This window comes from Ornithorhynchus anatinus, chromosome 9, assembly GCF_004115215.2.
Source record: "Ornithorhynchus anatinus isolate Pmale09 chromosome 9, mOrnAna1.pri.v4, whole genome shotgun sequence".
NCBI lineage: Eukaryota > Metazoa > Chordata > Mammalia > Monotremata > Ornithorhynchidae > Ornithorhynchus > Ornithorhynchus anatinus.
Window position 1 is genome coordinate 16895641 of NC_041736.1, and position 17190 is coordinate 16912830.

The 17190-nt window shown below is 42.3% G+C and overlaps 1 protein-coding gene across 3 annotated transcripts in view; it reads right to left on the reverse strand.

The window, feature by feature from the left end:
* The window catches only part of SLC25A12 (solute carrier family 25 member 12), an 86743-nt gene that overhangs the window by 2088 nt on the left and 67465 nt on the right, over positions 1 to 17190 (reverse strand). For all 3 annotated transcript variants that reach the window (XM_029072569.2, XM_029072568.2, XM_029072570.1), the window contains 5 exons: positions 15289 to 15341; positions 14930 to 15010; positions 6221 to 6361; positions 3027 to 3165; positions 68 to 226 (listed from right to left, as the gene is read on the reverse strand). In XM_029072569.2, coding sequence (XP_028928402.1) covers positions 68 to 226; positions 3027 to 3165; positions 6221 to 6361; positions 14930 to 15010; positions 15289 to 15341 — 573 coding nt within the window. The remainder of the gene's footprint in view (positions 1 to 67; positions 227 to 3026; positions 3166 to 6220; positions 6362 to 14929; positions 15011 to 15288; positions 15342 to 17190) is intronic.

A 17190-nucleotide genomic window follows, 5' to 3' on the forward strand; every position in this document is an offset into this window, starting at 1 on the left:
ACGGTTACGTGTGTAGGAGCGAGCCTCCCCCTTAAAACAAGTCTTTCCATCGCAGCCCAGCACCAACCTGCAGTTCCCTTCCAAAAAGCCGCCGGCCCTTCTTCTTTGAGGATCTTTCGGAAACAGTCGATAACCCCAGTGTATGTGGTCTGACCGGCGCGAGCTGCCACTTGCAGTCTTGTCTTGATGACATCAGCAGGGGTTACCAGAGAAGCAGCAGGCACACCTTTCAGGAGAAAACCACATTTTTAATTCACACAAAGTTAAAGTTACAGTTATCTTGTAAAAGATAGAAATACTTCTAATATCTCAGAACTATAATCTTTAAACTCTTGTAGAGAATTCAAGGCTCATTAAACATTTAAGGTTAATGGAAAAAAAAGGTGTAAGACAATTTCTTATTTGCACCCAGGGTCACGGTAAAAGGCATTTGTGCTTCTAAATTGCGATTTTTTTTTTTGTTTCGATTTTTGTGTGTGTGTGTGTGTGTGTGTGTGAGATGAACTGAAAATACTCTAGTTTGAATAGTCAAAAGAATTAGGCCAAGGTATTAACAGAACAATTCTCCCAATAGCTTTCTCTTTGATTCTATCAATCACTTTATCATCTTTTTAAATAAGATGCTAATACTTTCACATAAAAAAGGGTAGAATGGGAATATGTATTTAATGAGCTGTTAAGTCAAACCAACATGTTTTTGCTGACTCTTGTCACCCATGGCAGGCACTGTGCGCATGGCATAATTCTCAAAACCCACCTGGCTCTTTGGGCCAACATTTAGTTGGCGTACTCTTTTTGGTAACAATTTACACAGCAGAAGTCACTAAACCTGGACTAAGGAGGAGGGGCTAGAAGCAGCATGAAATAGGGGATAGAGCATGGGCCTGGGAGTCAGAAGGTCATGGCTCTAATCCCGGCTCTGCCACTTGTCTGTTCTGTGATCTTGGGTAAGCCACTTCACTTCTCTGTGCCCCAGTTACCTCATCTGTAAAATGGGGATTGAGACTGAGCCCCATGTAGGACAGGGACTGTGTCCAACCCGATTTGCTTGTCTCCATCCCAGGACTTAGTAGAGTGCCTGCCCCATAGTAAGTGTTTAACAAATACTACAATTATTAATTATTATTATTATAAAGACTGATCCTTTAGAGGTAGAGAGATTCCTGGGGTCATATTGAGATTGATCATCAGCAGGACACAGAAAATACATTTCATAACTATACCATTTACTTGTAAAACAAAACAGGGACCAAAGGAGCAACAACAAAAAAACAAAAAAAAAAGGAAGCAGAAACCTTTCCCCCTCCAAATCAACTGGATTTGAACACCCCCATTAATAGCCCCCAACCTCAGCGGTGCAGTAGGCAAAAATAAATGCTTCCTCCATCAGTAATGATGTGGATCCTATTCAGAAGGAACTCTAGGTAAAAGATTTTCCTATTGCTCACTGGATTGGTCCAATTACATATTTCAGTCACCCAATCAGTGGTACTTGAGTGCTTACTCTGTGCAGAGCACTGTACTAAGCACTTGAGAAAGTATAATGCAACAGAGTTGGTAGACAGGTTGGAGTTTACATCTACAATCATTTATGGGGGAAAAATGTGAAATAATTCCTTTTTGAATATTTGTATCTAACCCCCGTGGTTGAGAAGCACTCTCAGGAAGCCACACAAACTTGAGGTAATATTGTTTAGGTTTCCTGGCAGAAAAAAAAAAAACTGCAGCTACAGATCGGATTAAGACTCTGAAGGGCCCCAGCTGGGTATTGAAGCCAGCAAGCCTCCTGGGCCAAAGTTGTGTCCCTCCCACTGCTGGAGCCTAGAAGCAGCAGAAGATAACAGGAGGGGAGGTTGGGGAAGGTAAGAAGGACAGAGAAAGTGATGGGCCTGAAAGGCCAGGATCTGGGGCAACTCAGTGGTTAGAGCAGCCCTGCCACGTGGCATGGACAACTCATTTATGGATGCTTGAAAGCTCCTCAAAATAATTTGGGACAGAAGTGTTGATCCCGATTTAAAGGAGAGTGAAGTAGAGCGAGTGAGTATCATCGGGGATGGGGATGAGCAAGTCAACCTTCTACCTTGAATATTTCCAGTTTAATAAAGACCAGTGCAGCACAAGCAACAGTTCTGATGAAATGCAGCTGGTCTGACTGAAGCACTAGCTTACGCAAGCCTGGGGAGGATTGGGGAGTGAGGAATGGGGGAGGGGCCAGGAGCGGCCTCCAGCAGACCGTCAAAAGCAGCTCACACAAATGTGAACAACAACCTGGCCTTTCCTCTATCCGAGGGGGGCCACAGGCCACCAACCCTGGAGGGGGCCAGGGCACGGCGCGCCCAGGGCCGGAGTGGGGGAGAGCCTTCCGTGCCCATGGGGGACTGTTTCGCTCTCCCAAGCCAGAACCGGCAGGTCATGGGTTTTCATAGGCGTTTTGGGGGCACAACCATCGGAGTGTATGTTCACCCTTCACATTTTACACCACTGACTGACAAGTGAACAAATTGCCAGCGACTAGCAAATCTGTTACATTTTTCCATCCATATCACGGTTACAGACTGACTTTTGAGCCGCTACGCAGCCGTAAAGTGTTCACCACGCTAATCCTTCAAATGAGCAAGACAAATACCTTAAATCATTTTTGGGTCTCTTCTTTGGAACTGAAGCTTTTCTTTGAGCTATTCTAAGAATCTGAAACTAGACAAAGCTCTTCCGTCTCTGTTCAACTTCACCCAAGATTTACACTAGCCTAAATAACACAGAAGCAGTTAAGGATGAAAAGCTCAATTTAGACGGGCAGAATAATTTGGCTACAAGTTGCTAAGCTGCATTAGGTTGTTTATCCACATTATGCAAATGTAATTAACTCATCAGAATTACACTACCTCCCACAAAGGATAAGTGATCATATTTAGATTAAGTCAGATATAGACGATAACTCTTCCTGCATAGAGGGGACCGATACATGTCAATTCTACATTTGATAATAGGGGAAAAAAATGATCTTTTGATAAAACAACTGCAGTTACCTGCCATTGCTCCAGCAGCAAGGAGATTAAAGCCTCCCACGCGTCCATTTTCGTCAGCCAGCAACAGTTTGCAGTGAGCATAAGCAGGAAAATAAATTGCAGAGAAGGGAATGTCTCGGAGGAAACACGCTTTGGCACCCTGCAACATATATGACAACATAAACTGGTGGTTTAAAAAGAGGTGCTCCTGAGTGATGTGTACTGAACGAATCACGCGAGAGTATAACAAATAAGCGATTTCCTGCCCTCCAGAGGTTTACAATCCAAGGGAGAGACAGACAAAAATGTTTTACAAATAGTGGGAGTAGCAGGAAGAACATGGCTAGGACAGGATGCGGTTCAAGTGTATCAGGTTGAAATACTTGAATACACAAATGAAAATGCAAACAGAAATACGCAAATATGAACAAAGCTGAGGCTGGGAATCAAATGCAAAAATGGTAAAAATGGTGTCGGATTGATGCCACTGGGATGTTGAATCTAGTCTGATCCCTCAGGGGAAGTCATAGGTGGCTGGGCACTTTGGAAATGTTTGCAAGGGGGATTTATTTATAGAACAAACCCAATGAAAATGTGTAAATTCACTTCTGGAGCTGCAGATTTCATTCTGTATCTGAATTTGAATCATTCTGAATCTTCAGCTTCCATGATTTTAAGAGAATGCACTGATCTGTCCATGGCAGGCTTTTAGTTTTCTTGGAGGTAAAGATTCCTTCCTGCCCCACATCTCTCCCCACTAGCTAAAATCTCACGTGAACCTGGGGATCAGCAGAGATAGGCTGGTGGCCAACTGCCTCTGTTCTCCCCTCTACATCTCTGGGGAGCCTAAGGGTGCGAGAATCTACAGACACATCCGCTATGCAGCTGGTCCAGTCAAAAGAATGCTGCCTTGGGAACCGGAGACCTGTGTTCTAGTCCCACTTCTGCCCGCAGCTGGCAATCAGTCTTCACCCCCATATATTAACTTTGCAAAGTGCTGCACCTCTGCCTTCCTACCTGCTTGTGGCACTCTGTGCCCCAGCAGGAAAAGGATTTGTGGGGATGGGGGTGTGGGATGGGCCCTGTGTCAGCCACTAGTACAACAATCCTTTCCTTGAAGCAGGTCCTCAGTCCCGTCGTCCCACGACTTAGGCTCAAACTTGGTTCCCAATGACAGATTCCATCATCTCTTCCCCACCTTCGTTTGGATTATGAACCCCTTGAGGGGTAGGAACTGTGCCTGAATCAGTCATCGATTAATCGATGCTATTTACTGAGCACTTATTGCGTGCAGAGCACTACGCTAAGTGTATGGGAAACTACAACCCAACAGAGTTGTATAATTCCCTGCCCACAAGGAGTTTACAATCCATGGGGGAGACAGAGATTAAAATAGATTAGAGATGGGGAAATAGCAGAAAACATTTATACATATGCTGTGGGGCTGGGGTTTGTACCAAAGTGCTAAGATGCTTACAGCCAATGTCATCTAAGCACTTGGTCACTCCATCTCCTCCCACAGCTCATAGGTACTTATCTCTCAACCGTGTTGCTTCCCCGGCCTGTATATTTTAGCACCTACCTCCCTGGCTAGAATGTAAGATCCTTGACGGCCGGGATCATGTTTTACTAACCCTGTCGTACTCTCCCCAAAGCAGTCGGTACAGTGCTCTGTATGGAGTCAGCATTTAAATATGACAGATTATGTACTGTCCTCAGCTCTTAATCAACATCCTTATTACTGTCATCAACCCCCACGGTTCAATTCCTGGGTCCCAGGGAGGGCAGGACGATCTAACGGGCCTGCTTAGCCCACAGGTTGGGGAGCCCATCCACACCCGGAGTCACCCATTATCCTGGCTTGAGTGTTTCCCTCCAGGCCCTAGAGGAGATTGTAACCATGGGGCTATACCGTCAACCACAGAATAGAGCACTATGGGGAGAAAAATGCAGGCACCAAGTTAAAATCATCCAGGGTCAGCTTGACCCAGGGTACACAATGGCACCAAGAGTGCCGATAGAGTTTGCTGTGTCAATGATCCGTGCGCTAGCCTCTACCTAGTTTTTTTATTTACCTGACCAGGTTACTACTCCTTCTCCACTCTAGTTGCAGTTAAGGCAGGAGGGAGAAATGCTGGGAGAGAGGACGCTGCTTAGAAAAAGGCACATTCTATCATTAAAAATTCCAGGGGTCTGCAGAACGTACTGAACCAAGAGAAACTAGCTAAAACTATAGGGGAACTGAGCCTGTGGGGAGAGACGTGGGACAGGACGGAATCTTGACCTCCAAGGAAACTCAAAACCTGCCACAGACACAGATCAGTGCATTCTCTTGAAAACATGGCAGTTGGGAGACTCTAATCCACAAAACTCAGAATAAAACCCCACAGCTACAGAAGTGAATTTACACAGTTTTACTGGGTTTGTTCTATAAATAAATCCGCTTCACAAACATTTCCCAAGTGCCCAGCTGCCTATGGCTGTTGAATTTACGTATTACCCCCATGTTCCCAGCAAAGGGTGAGGCAAGAAACACTCTTCCTGTTTAAGAAAACTAATAGCTTCTGCTCCATTACACCTGATCTGTAATGATGGGAGTAAGTATACCTGCAGGGAAGGAATCTGTTGACTGGCATTTTGCTAAAGTACAGTACAGTATGGGTTTTTAAATGGAATTCATTATTGACAAATCCCACCACTTAACTTCTTAAAGATCTGAACTCTACCAAACTCTACTACTGTTTCACTGTCGTCACATTATTAAGACAAAGAGCGGCTCATGCTGGGAAGATAACAATAGAGATAACAGAGATTCAAAATAAATGTAAGACAATTTGGACTCCTAAACAAACACAAAGGGAAGGCCAAAGAAACTTTTCACAAAACCCCATCAAATGAAATGATCTCTGCCAGAAGCCAGCAGGTCTGCAATATGGGACTCCCTGCAGCTTAGCATAAAAGCCTGAAGGACAGAACGGAGGAGTGTTTTATGTATCCCACTGCCGCTAATATAAATGGCAGGATTTTTTTCCACCCCATTCTTAGTAATTTTTTTTTTTTGGTTTTTCTACTCTGGTGCTACTCTGCAGGAATAGATTGCTTTTAAATTCAAAAAGGTTTGTTTTTCCACAAAGTTTTGTTTCAATGGTTCTTTTAAATGTAACGTAAAGTGGATTAAAGGCACTACTGCGAGCACTCAAAGAAAGGCTACCTACCTTATATAGCCCAAAGAGTCCCAGGTCTCTCAGCACATTAAGGGCACTGACTCTAGGTCCTGTGGTTATCTCTCCTGCTACCTGCAATCGAATCTTCACAATTTCCAGTGGATTAGTAAAGATGACCTGGGATCCTCCAGCCTGCAAGACAACAGTGGATGAGAAACCAAAGAGAATTTCCCAGTGGAGCACCATATTCAAACTGGGGCCACAAGACACACTTGGAAAAATCCCACATACCTCAGACCTCTCCCTGCCCCCAGCATCCCTAACATTAATAGTAAAAACTATTAAGATCATTAGAGCACTAAGAAAAGACCTAGGGAAAAGAAAATGAAAACAAATGTGGTATTCAGAAGGCTAGAATAATATGGCCAAGCATTTCCTGTCCTTCAATGGCAACTTAAAACCAAAGACAGGCTATACAGCATTGTAGAATGGAAGCTAAAACGAGAGGGAGAAGGTGGCTAAATTGAAGCTGTGGTCTCAGTTATTTCTTGCTATGATCTGCTTCTCAGCCAACTGATTTCTTGGCTTTTAGCAGAACTTGTGTTTGTTTTTGTTTTTTAATCTAACTTGGTTTGTATTCCCAAGTATCACGAAGAAAATAAATACAACTGACCCCCATTCCATGGACAGGGCAGAGGATGGAGCAAGGAAAAAAAAAAGCTTTTGGTCAGATTCTACGATTTACAAAGCTCTGTCTCACAAATTCTTACTCCAATACTCTAGGAGAGATCATTCAAAAAGGTTTAAGTTTCATAACATCAAGGAAATGGGGGTAAAATTTCTAAGAGAGTACACAGAAACAGAACACTTGGTTCACATAAACCCACAACATCCGGAAATCAAGACTACGTTTCCCAAACGATCTGGTAGTTTGGCATGAATTTGAATAATGTGTGAATTGACAATTGACAATCTGTTATAAGGAGAATGGAGAAAACCCAGTGGGAAAAACAGGATTTGGCTTCTGCAGAGGAGCTTAACTGTGGTCAGAATTCTGCTACACTTTTCCATACGCCAGAGCAGCTCCTAAACTCAACACTGTAACACAGTGGCATTTCACATTTAGCGGACATATTCAATGTGACAGCTTGGTTCCGGAAGCATGGAAATGGTCTTGAAAAGTGACATTGTTTAGACTTTTTACTGCTGTGCCATAGGGGCTCTCCTCTCCAACCAGAGCATCATAAAATGTCTGATCTGACTTCAATTCCTACCCCCAAGTTCCTTGACTTTTTCTTTTCCAAATCAAAAGCATCTACAAACATCTCTCAAAACAGATGGCATTAAAAATGCCCAGATTCCTCCTACTCAAGGTTTCCACTCCTAGTATCAAAGCTTAACCTCTCCAATCTCAACCCAAAGTCTCACTATCTACAACTTTATCCAGGCAAGTTTTCATTTTCCTCTCCTTTATCTACAGTGACAGGAGTCCTGCATTTACCTAGACAGTAGAGTGTTGCTGACTCTCTCGGCTTCTCCCAGCTTTGCCTTTCTCTTCCGGGGCTACAGCCAGATGAAATACTCAGCAATCCAGGCCAATACCACAAGTGGCCAAATACAATGTCCCGACTTACTACTGCATCACAATTTCTCTCAGGTGTTTTTGGTTTTTTTTAATCTGCTGCCCCACAGGAAGAAGCATTTCAGTGTTTCAGCTGAAGTACACAATATTTTTTTTAAAGGCTACCAAGTGACAAAGTACGTGAAAATGATAATCTACACAATTGCTCTTCAGATATTATTAAAGCCAAGCCAACTGAAAAAGTTTATGGACTAGCTCGAGGTTTCTTGCTTAAATAATGGTGGCAGAATCAATCTAGGGCAAAATGGTCACCATCTTCAAAGCAGATTTAAAAAGCCATCTGAAAAAATTACAACTACAGATTAGAATACTGAAAATATGCTACACTGCTACTAGACAATTTCAGACTCTTTGTAACCACTCAACTGTGGACATATTGTTTTACTAAATGTAAAGTTCTTTTAGTTTTTAATCATTTATAAATCATAATATCCCACAGAGCAGGGAATAACAACAAGGTAGCCTCACCACGTGACGAAAACTCGATTCAGCAAAATATTCCTATTTCTCTTGACTTTTCATTCCTTTTCTAAATTACTAAGTTACTTCTCTGAATGTAAAGGTTCAAAATTTCCATAAAAACACAAGGAGAGCTCAACCCTAAGAGAGAATTGTTATTAGGGTCAAGGGCAAATACATGTTTGCCTACCCTATTATAACACAATATGTTGGAAGCACACAAAACTAAACATGATGTACATAAGTGAATGTATACATTTTCATATTTCTTTGGTTCAACTCAAATCTGTAAAATACTCTCATATCCCCGTAATCTATAAATTTGGTTATTTTTACATATTGAAATACGTTAAGCATTAAAAAAGCCACCCCTGTAACTTGGTTAAAACTTCTCCAAGTTTTATAGTACAGAGAAAAATGTAACCAATGACTTCAACTTAATACTCTGATTATTTCTTCAGATGATCTGATGATTCTGCAATACCAGTGACTTATTACGTTCCTGTAATAACCATACTTAAACCCTTAGTGAAAAAAGGATCAGATCTCACATGTATAATGTGTCCCAGCAAGCTCAGTAGATTAGAAAGATCTGATTCCATTAGTAAAATGCCAATGACCTGAAGTGTTCTGACCCATATTATCCAGAATAGAGCAAAATAAAAATTGAGGCCTCATGATCTGCAGTTACAGAATTCTTAAACTGCCATGTGGAAAGTTATCATTGTGATTTCTTCCCTGTATGTTTTGATATGCTTAATACCTATGGTGAAATTGGATCGCCTTTTCTCAAATTGGCTAATTGGTTCCAAATTGCTAAATTTAATCACTGTCATAATAAAACAAATGTTATTAGGCATCTACATGTGCACAGTAGATTTTTGGGAAAAAAAAATGAAGATACTATTAAAACTGGCTGATTCCTTTACTTTTCATTTAACATGAGCAAGTCTTTGTTCTATTAAATTTAAAAAAACCCTAAAAAATTTGAGTCTAAAGAGAGGTTATTCATATGCAACAGAAATGGCAGGAATAAAAGCTTCTATTTAACCTACGTGTCAGATGAAATAAAAACCCCCAAATGAGAAAATGAACCAACAAAATCTGACAGCAAAGGTTATGAGAGAAAAGATGCAGATTGAGATCCAGTCACAAACTCCTCCAGACCTGCCTACGGCTTGGGGGACTACAACAGATGACCCTGCAACATTAGACCTCCTGCCCTTTCAATCCCACCCCAGGGGCATATTCCACAAAGGGGAGGAAGACCTGCTTACCCAGAGTTCCCTCTATTTCCTACTTTGCACTGTTGCCTGTTGGACTGAAACTATTTCCCACCAGCTACAAAACTGGGATTGAAAATCCTGAATCCGAGTAATAATTCAAAGGGGGGAGAAAAAACCCGAAAACAGTTCAAAAAATAAAGTACCTGACCTCGGAATTGAAATAATGCACCCTGTAAGTAAAAATCCAACTGCAATTTACTCAGCATCCCCACAACCTCTTCAAAACTACACATAAAATTGATATATTTTAGGATCAAAATACAAACCAACAAAAGCAACCAATTAGTAGTGAAGATTGACTCTGCCAAATGTGTGGGGTGTACTAAGGACATATGCAATACCAACGACTACAGATGCGCTCTAAGGAAAGGAAGCTATTGCTTTCTGTAGACTTTGCAGACCAGGAGAATGCTGCCCCAAGGTAAATGATGATTTCAAAAGTGGCTGGGACAGAAGGACTGAACTGATAATGAACAGTCCTAGTTTCTGAGCACAGCAAGCTGGCTCCACAAGGAGCTCACTCACAGGCATGAACTTATGCTATGGACAAAATTAGCAACACATGCCTAGACAATATAATAGCATTTCCCTGTATTTATAAAGTACACATTACTAAAGTGTTCTCACATAATCTTTGAGGTGGAAAGAGACAAGAATTGTTATTCCCATTTAACAAATGGAAAAACTAAGGTACAGACAGGTTAAGGGCTTGCCTGCTCACCCAACAATTTAAAGCAACCACTTGAGCCTCCTGATTCTCCACCTGGCACTGCATCCCAGAGCCTTACACCAAATAAATCTTTTAAAACATCCCTACATCTTGTTCTTCACTGACTCAACTACGTGCCTGCCTCTCTTCAAGGCTACAGCTGGGTGAAGCTGTGGAGACCAGTAATTAGAAAGAACAGTTCTGTGCTGGAGACCACCCTTTTCCTCCCAGTCTGATTTGGCCAATGTTTAAAAGGAAATGAAAGTCCCCACCTCACAACTCCCTGCTGACTCAACTCACCTATCTATACCTGCAAGTCAATTCACAAATGTAGGTAGTGGCCATGTCTAATAATAACTGTGGTATTTGTTAAACACTTACTATGTGTCAGGTACTGTACTGAACGCTGGGATGGATACAAACAAATCAGGTTGGATCCAGTCCCTGTCCCATTCTCAACCATCACATCTGCCCCTATGAATTACAACTGAAGGGAAATCGAAATGCTGTACATGTAGTAAAAGACCATTTAGTGGTCTTCTGAAGAAAAGAGTATGCTGGGTTACTGATGTCTAACAGGTTAAACCATCAGGAGGTTCTGTCTGGGGAATCTATGAGAAACTAAACAAAAGTAATAATTGTATTTGTTAAGCACTTACCATGTGCCAAGCATTGAACTAAATACCAGGGTAGCTACAAGATAATCAGATCAGACACGGTCCCTGTCCCACAAGGAGTTCAAAATCAAAGTACAACGGAGAACAGATATTTAATCCCCATTTTACAGATGAGGAAACTGAGGCACAGAGAAGTTAGGTGAATTCCCCAAGCTCACAAAGCAGGCAAGTGGCAGAGATGGGACTGGGACTTAGGTCCTCTGACTCCCAGACCTCTTTCCACTAGGCCATAGAGGCAACCACCTAATACCTACCCTTCAGCTCATGGATGGAAGGGAATTATAATAGAGAGATTATATTAAAGTTAGTAACTGTACCTATTCACTGAACCTAGATCTCATCCATTTCAGTGTTGATCCTTTGCCCTCAGCCTGGAATTCCCTTTCCCTTCACATCCAACAAATCACCACTCTCCCCATTTTCAAAACCCTACTAAAAGTATCTCTCTCCCAAGAGGCCTTCCCTGACTAAGCTCTCATTTCCCGTACTTGCCCTTCCTCCCGTGCCACCGAGGCACTTAGATCTGTATCCTTTAAGGACTTGATATTCACGCCACACTAAGCCCCACAGCACTTATATACAGAGTCCTATACTTGCACATTTTCCCTATCTGTAATTCACTTTAACATTGGTTTTCCCCTCTAGACTACAAGCTCCTTGTGGCTAAGGATCGTGTCTACTGACTACTCTCACAAGTACTTAGCACGGTGTTCTGCCTACAGTAAGCACCCAATAAATGCTGATTAATTAATAATCATGGTATTAAACACTAAACACTGTGGTAAGCACTGGGGTAAACATAATTAGATGAGGCACGGTTTCTGCCCCATAGGGGACTTGCAATCTAAGGGGAAGGGAGAACAGGCGTTGGATCGACGTTTTACGGAAGAAAAAACTGAGGTACAAGGAAAGTAGGTGACTTGCCAAAGGCCGCACAACAGGCCAGTAAGTGTCAAGAGTCGGCACTGGAACCCAGGTCTCCTGGTTCCCTTCTCTGCTCTTTCCATTAGGCCAGGCCACTTGAGGGAACTTAGCTGCTCCCCACCCACTCGCTCTCCAACTAGCCTCCTGAAAGATTTTACCAGGGCAGGAGGCCAAGCGGGTGTGGATGGAAAAACAAACGGCAAAGCTGACTGACGCGCTAGGATTCTGGTTTTAGAGTGGCTATTTACGCCAAACCTTAACACAAGACCTTTTATTATGCTTGATTCCCTTTGTTTTTGAAAACAAAGGAATGCCTTTTAAACCCAACACATTGGAGTCAAGCAAAGTCAAAACCTGCATGGAAGGGAATGATCACACCAGACAATCAGCCACTTTCAAGGAGCTTTATAATCTGCAGCTCTATATTGCACCCAGTCGTACCCAAGACAGGGAAGGGGACCCTTTCTCTAAATTTGTATTTTGGCAGTGACCTGCAACGGATTCCCCCAAGGGCTCTGAGGCCATGTGAATCACAGGGCTGCTGCCACAGAGCTCCTCACAGGGCCAGGGCAACTCCCCGAGGAGTTGATTCCCGTTGCTCCATCTCTCTCAGATTAATCTGCATTAGCTACCATTTAAGAATGGTAATTGGGCTATTTTTAGAGTCGCTGCACACATCACCCTTTGTGTCGGTGGCTGGCTTCACTAGCAGCATTCAACCACACCACTCCAGAGCCATCCCTCCCTTACGTCATTGCCAGCTCAAAACACAAGATGGCAATAATTCTGGGTGAGCAGGGAAGAGGTTGTTGCCTCTCAAACTCTCCTCAACGTGACTTGGAGGAGCCCCGCCAATTTCAGGTTAGGACCAATCAAAGACGATTAAGGCATTAGATCCCTAGAGAATGAAGCATGCTTCAGGAAGGGATTTAGAGTGTCAAAATAACCCTCAAAGCACCCCAGGCTTCACTTTGAACTTCCAGCTTCCCCAAGCCCCAGCCTGTGCACGGGGTCCCTCCTGAAAAGAAACAGCTTGCAAAAGACAAGGCAACTTACATGACAAACTGGTTGTGTTTCAACTGCCTAATTCACTTGTCAGTCAGTTTCTCACCTCAAGTTGGAATGAGTTAGCTGTGCGGGCTAGATTGTCTATGCATTCACTCCCCAAACCCAAAGAGGAAGATAATTAGCAACCTGAGACAAAGAGATCACCCCTTTGCAGGATGTCTGGAAAATGCTTAAAAAGGATTCTGCTTGTGGTAAAATAGGCCAAAGCACTTCCTAACCAAATGGAAACTAAAGCCACAGAAAACAAACATTTTATGCCTTGCAAGTACTCTCTTGTTAAAGAAAAGATAATTACAGTGTTCCAGTGAGGGCGCGAGGGGCTGAGGGGGAGGAACCCTAAGAAACTCAATTCATGTACTGCCTGATTTTTGAGCTGCCCATATGACCTGTCCTTCGATGAAGTGTTATTTGGTGATGGAAGTGGTTCCCCTCCTCTCAAACGACAGGGCCAGGCACTTTCCCTGCATGGGAACTTTGGTGGCTGACAGGTGAGGGATCAGGTATGTGCGGTGCTGCCAAACCTAATCAGAGAGAACCAAAAACAGTCCCTCTTGCTTACCCTCGAGGGCATCTTCTCCAAGTCAAAGCTTGCAGGGGTCATCAACAGCGTCACCCCAGACTTCACAGCCAGCTGAGGAGGTTTTATTCTGGCTTCAGATGCTCAACTGGAAGTTATTAGGATTCCCTAGGAGAAAGCCTAAAACTACTCTAAAACGCCCCATAATGCTACCAAATGGGGCAGCAGTCCCACACGTGAAATTGCCCTGCAAACTTAAGGTGTCTTCGTTCCCATGACCAAATCCAATAGTGGCCATGTGTGCATGACCAAAATTATTCCTTGAGCACCTTCACCGTGCAAAATGCCGAACCTGGTATCTGGAGAATTTACAGAGAAAAATCAAAGACTAGGCTCACAAGAAGTTCGTGATCTGAGCCAAGAAGGAACACACCTATGACAGGTTAAAATACTCATCTGGAGTCTCCCTGGGTGTTCAAAGTGATAAAAACTCATTAGTCAGCTACCCAGAGGGACACTTTACTACTCTGTCAATTGCCACAAGTCAGCCTGGTGAAGCGGAAATTGGCTGAGCTCCAGAACAAAGGGTATTTTTGCAGTGAGATTAGATCTTCACATGCATCTCCACACTAGCCTTGGAGTTTAGCTGCCCTGGCAATAATAATGGAAGGCACTCTCCAGTGCCCACCCGACTTCCTGGACTCTGGGGATTCCCAAAGGTCAACAATAGAGGCAGCTCAGAGTTCTCGGATCACAGTTTGTGTTATGATGGGGCTTCCAGAGTGTCACTCGGTCTGCACACCCTAACCCCTAAGGGCTATACTTACCTTGCAGATACACCTTAACCATGGATTTTGCTCCTGAAAAACTGACGTGTCAAAAAACCCTGGCTTTGTGTAGACATGGCTAACAGGCATTCAACCTTACCTAGTCTTACCTTTCTTTCTAGTGCAGGGTGATCTGTAAGTCTCAATCGATGTTGAAACTAGAACTCCTGCTGAAGGAGTTTTTATTTTATTTTTTTAATGAAGAAAAGTGATGCTGCAGCTACTTATTCCATTTGACCCCAAAAAAGGAGTAACTGGCCAACTATTCAGTCACCTTGTATATATTTAAGGTTCTAGTCGGTGCAAGTATACTACTTCAGATCAAGCAAGAGTCTCTTCTCCCCTTCCAGCATCTGTGACATTTAGGAAGGAGGGATGAGAACAGAAGCTTTTTTTAACACCAACTCTGAGAGTCATTTCAGCAAACTGGAAGAAGTGATAGACCACAGTCCTCCCGCCCTTCCTTAATGTTCAAATACAACTAGCTTCTCCAGTGAAAGCAACGGTCACTCTCAGTGAATATGGGAGCCTTGGCTGAGAGAGAACCTGGCCAGCTGTCAGCAGGGATAAGGTTCCCCTCCGATGTTATTTTTAAAGTGGGGGAGGGTGTAGGGAGGCCATGGGGATCAATGGCCTATGATTCACACTTACACAACCTCCAGCCAGGACTTCTGCAAAGAACGGAATGGAACCATCTCTCCTGGTGAACTTGTCTCGGACGAAATCATTAACCTAATCAAAAAGATCAGGTTAGAAAATTAACATGGCCCACCCACTCCACCACCCTTAGGCTTTCCACTCCACATGCATACAGTTGTTTGCCGGAATCAACAAAGGACTCATTTTATGGCAAAAGTTGAAACTGGTGAAAGCAAACTTGTGCAATAAAGTCCCCACGCTGCCTTTACAAACATATGAATCTCAGCAGTTCAGGCCCAACTTTTTCTTAATGAAAATCTGAACGTAAACCAATTTTGCTAATCCACAGTCTGGTGGAGAAAGGTACTTACAGTAAGCTTGATGGCTTTTTCAGGGGCAACACCTATAAGTTGAGGCACCAGACCTAGGAAAACAGATGAAATTATGAAGAACACAGGTTTTGAGCAGATCAAGGCACACTTATCCACTTGAACACTATAGGCTTCTGCAAAAATTATACAACAGGAAGTCTGGTTTGGCAAAAACAACTGCTCAACCTAGAAACGCTGACATATGTATGCAATATCACTACCTCAGTAAAAACCATTTAAATGTAAAACTATTGGGAGTTGAAAAGACCAATTTAAATCTGACATAACTCTGAATTGTAAAAGTGTTTTTTAGTTGTTTTTTTAAATACAGAAATAGGATACATTTTCAACCTGAGCTTTCTCTTTTGTATATGCAAGAGCATGGTGCAAGCATACCCACAAACCCCTCTCTCTCCAGAGAATTCAGGGCTCACATTTAAAATTTTTCATCAGCTGCCATGTTCAGACTTTCAACTACCCTTGCTGCCTTTCTCTACAACCTTTTCATTGGTGTGTTTTGTAACTGCTTCCTGGGTGGGTTTCTAGAGTAATGCTGTTTTTCATAGAACTGTACATAAAATCTCAGCCAAATCCCACATTCCAAATTAGCACTGTCTGAATTCATGAGGTTTTAGTGAACTTATAATTCATGTAATGGTTCGCTTTCTCATGGGGTAAGAAATCCTTTTCCTAAGTAAATTTCCTATAAAGTTTGGCTATATGATCTACCCCTCAAAGCATGTAAACAAATATGCATTTCCACCCCATTGCCCATGGACGTCGTTACTCTTCTGTATAAATAATCTTTTAAAAATCTCATCCGTTACAGTAAGTTGCAGTTGGACACAAAGACGTTTTAGTAAAGGTAAATTCTTATGCAAAAACTGTAGACTTTGAAAATATCTAATATGCAAGTCTTTGTGGTTGAATGTTATAAATTTAATAGGATATACTGGGTATTGTAAAACAGTAACTCACCCCATTTTCCCTTTGCCCAATTAATAAACTCAAAATATGAGAATTAATTGGGTTACAACCAAGCAAAAAGCTAGAGGGAGAAAATGTAGTTGAGTAACATTCCGGACTATTAAAAACAAAAACATAAGTCTATGTATCCCAAGTGGCATTATGTTTCTTGGGTGGTTAAATTATCGTGTGCTGGCCACAGTATGGAACAAGGAAACCAACGATTTAACATCTGCAGGTACTCATGGGGCTCAATTTTCTAAAATGTGTGGTTTATCCAAATTTTTGGCATACATTTTTAAAGATGCTACCAATAAATATTTTGTACCCTACAATTCATTCCACAGGGCGGGGGGGAGGGCATGATGGGCACGTGTGTGTGGCTCTGTATGAGTGTGTACATTTGCACCCTCACTTCTGATCTTAAGCCAGCTTTGAAGACCTTGCTGAATGATTTATTTTTTATGGGTCGAGAGCCAGCAAGTAATCTTACATACTAGCTACTGTCAGTCAAACTGAATTATCAATGACAAATACATAATCTGCACCAACCTTTTTAAAGAGTACGATGATTTAAAAAAATAAATCAGTAGATGGCAGTCTTAACTTCCTAAAACTCAAGATTATCTGCACCTATTACCTCCCAGTTAACTTCTGTTCAATCACAGCTGCCTATGTTTGTTCTACAACTTGACTGAATAAAAATGCATAGAATTTTCATAAAATATTGATTTATGTCATTTCACTCCCTTTTCTATCTTGTGAAAAATCTTGGGCTCATCTGCCAATAGTTTTGTCAATCACTTGACAGAATGACAGATCAATTCTATGTGCTATATGACAATCTTAATCACAGTATACAACACAAGATTCATAGGGCTGCCTCCTTAAAACTAATCTCTCATTTTAGAAATTGATTTTTATCAGTGCAGATCT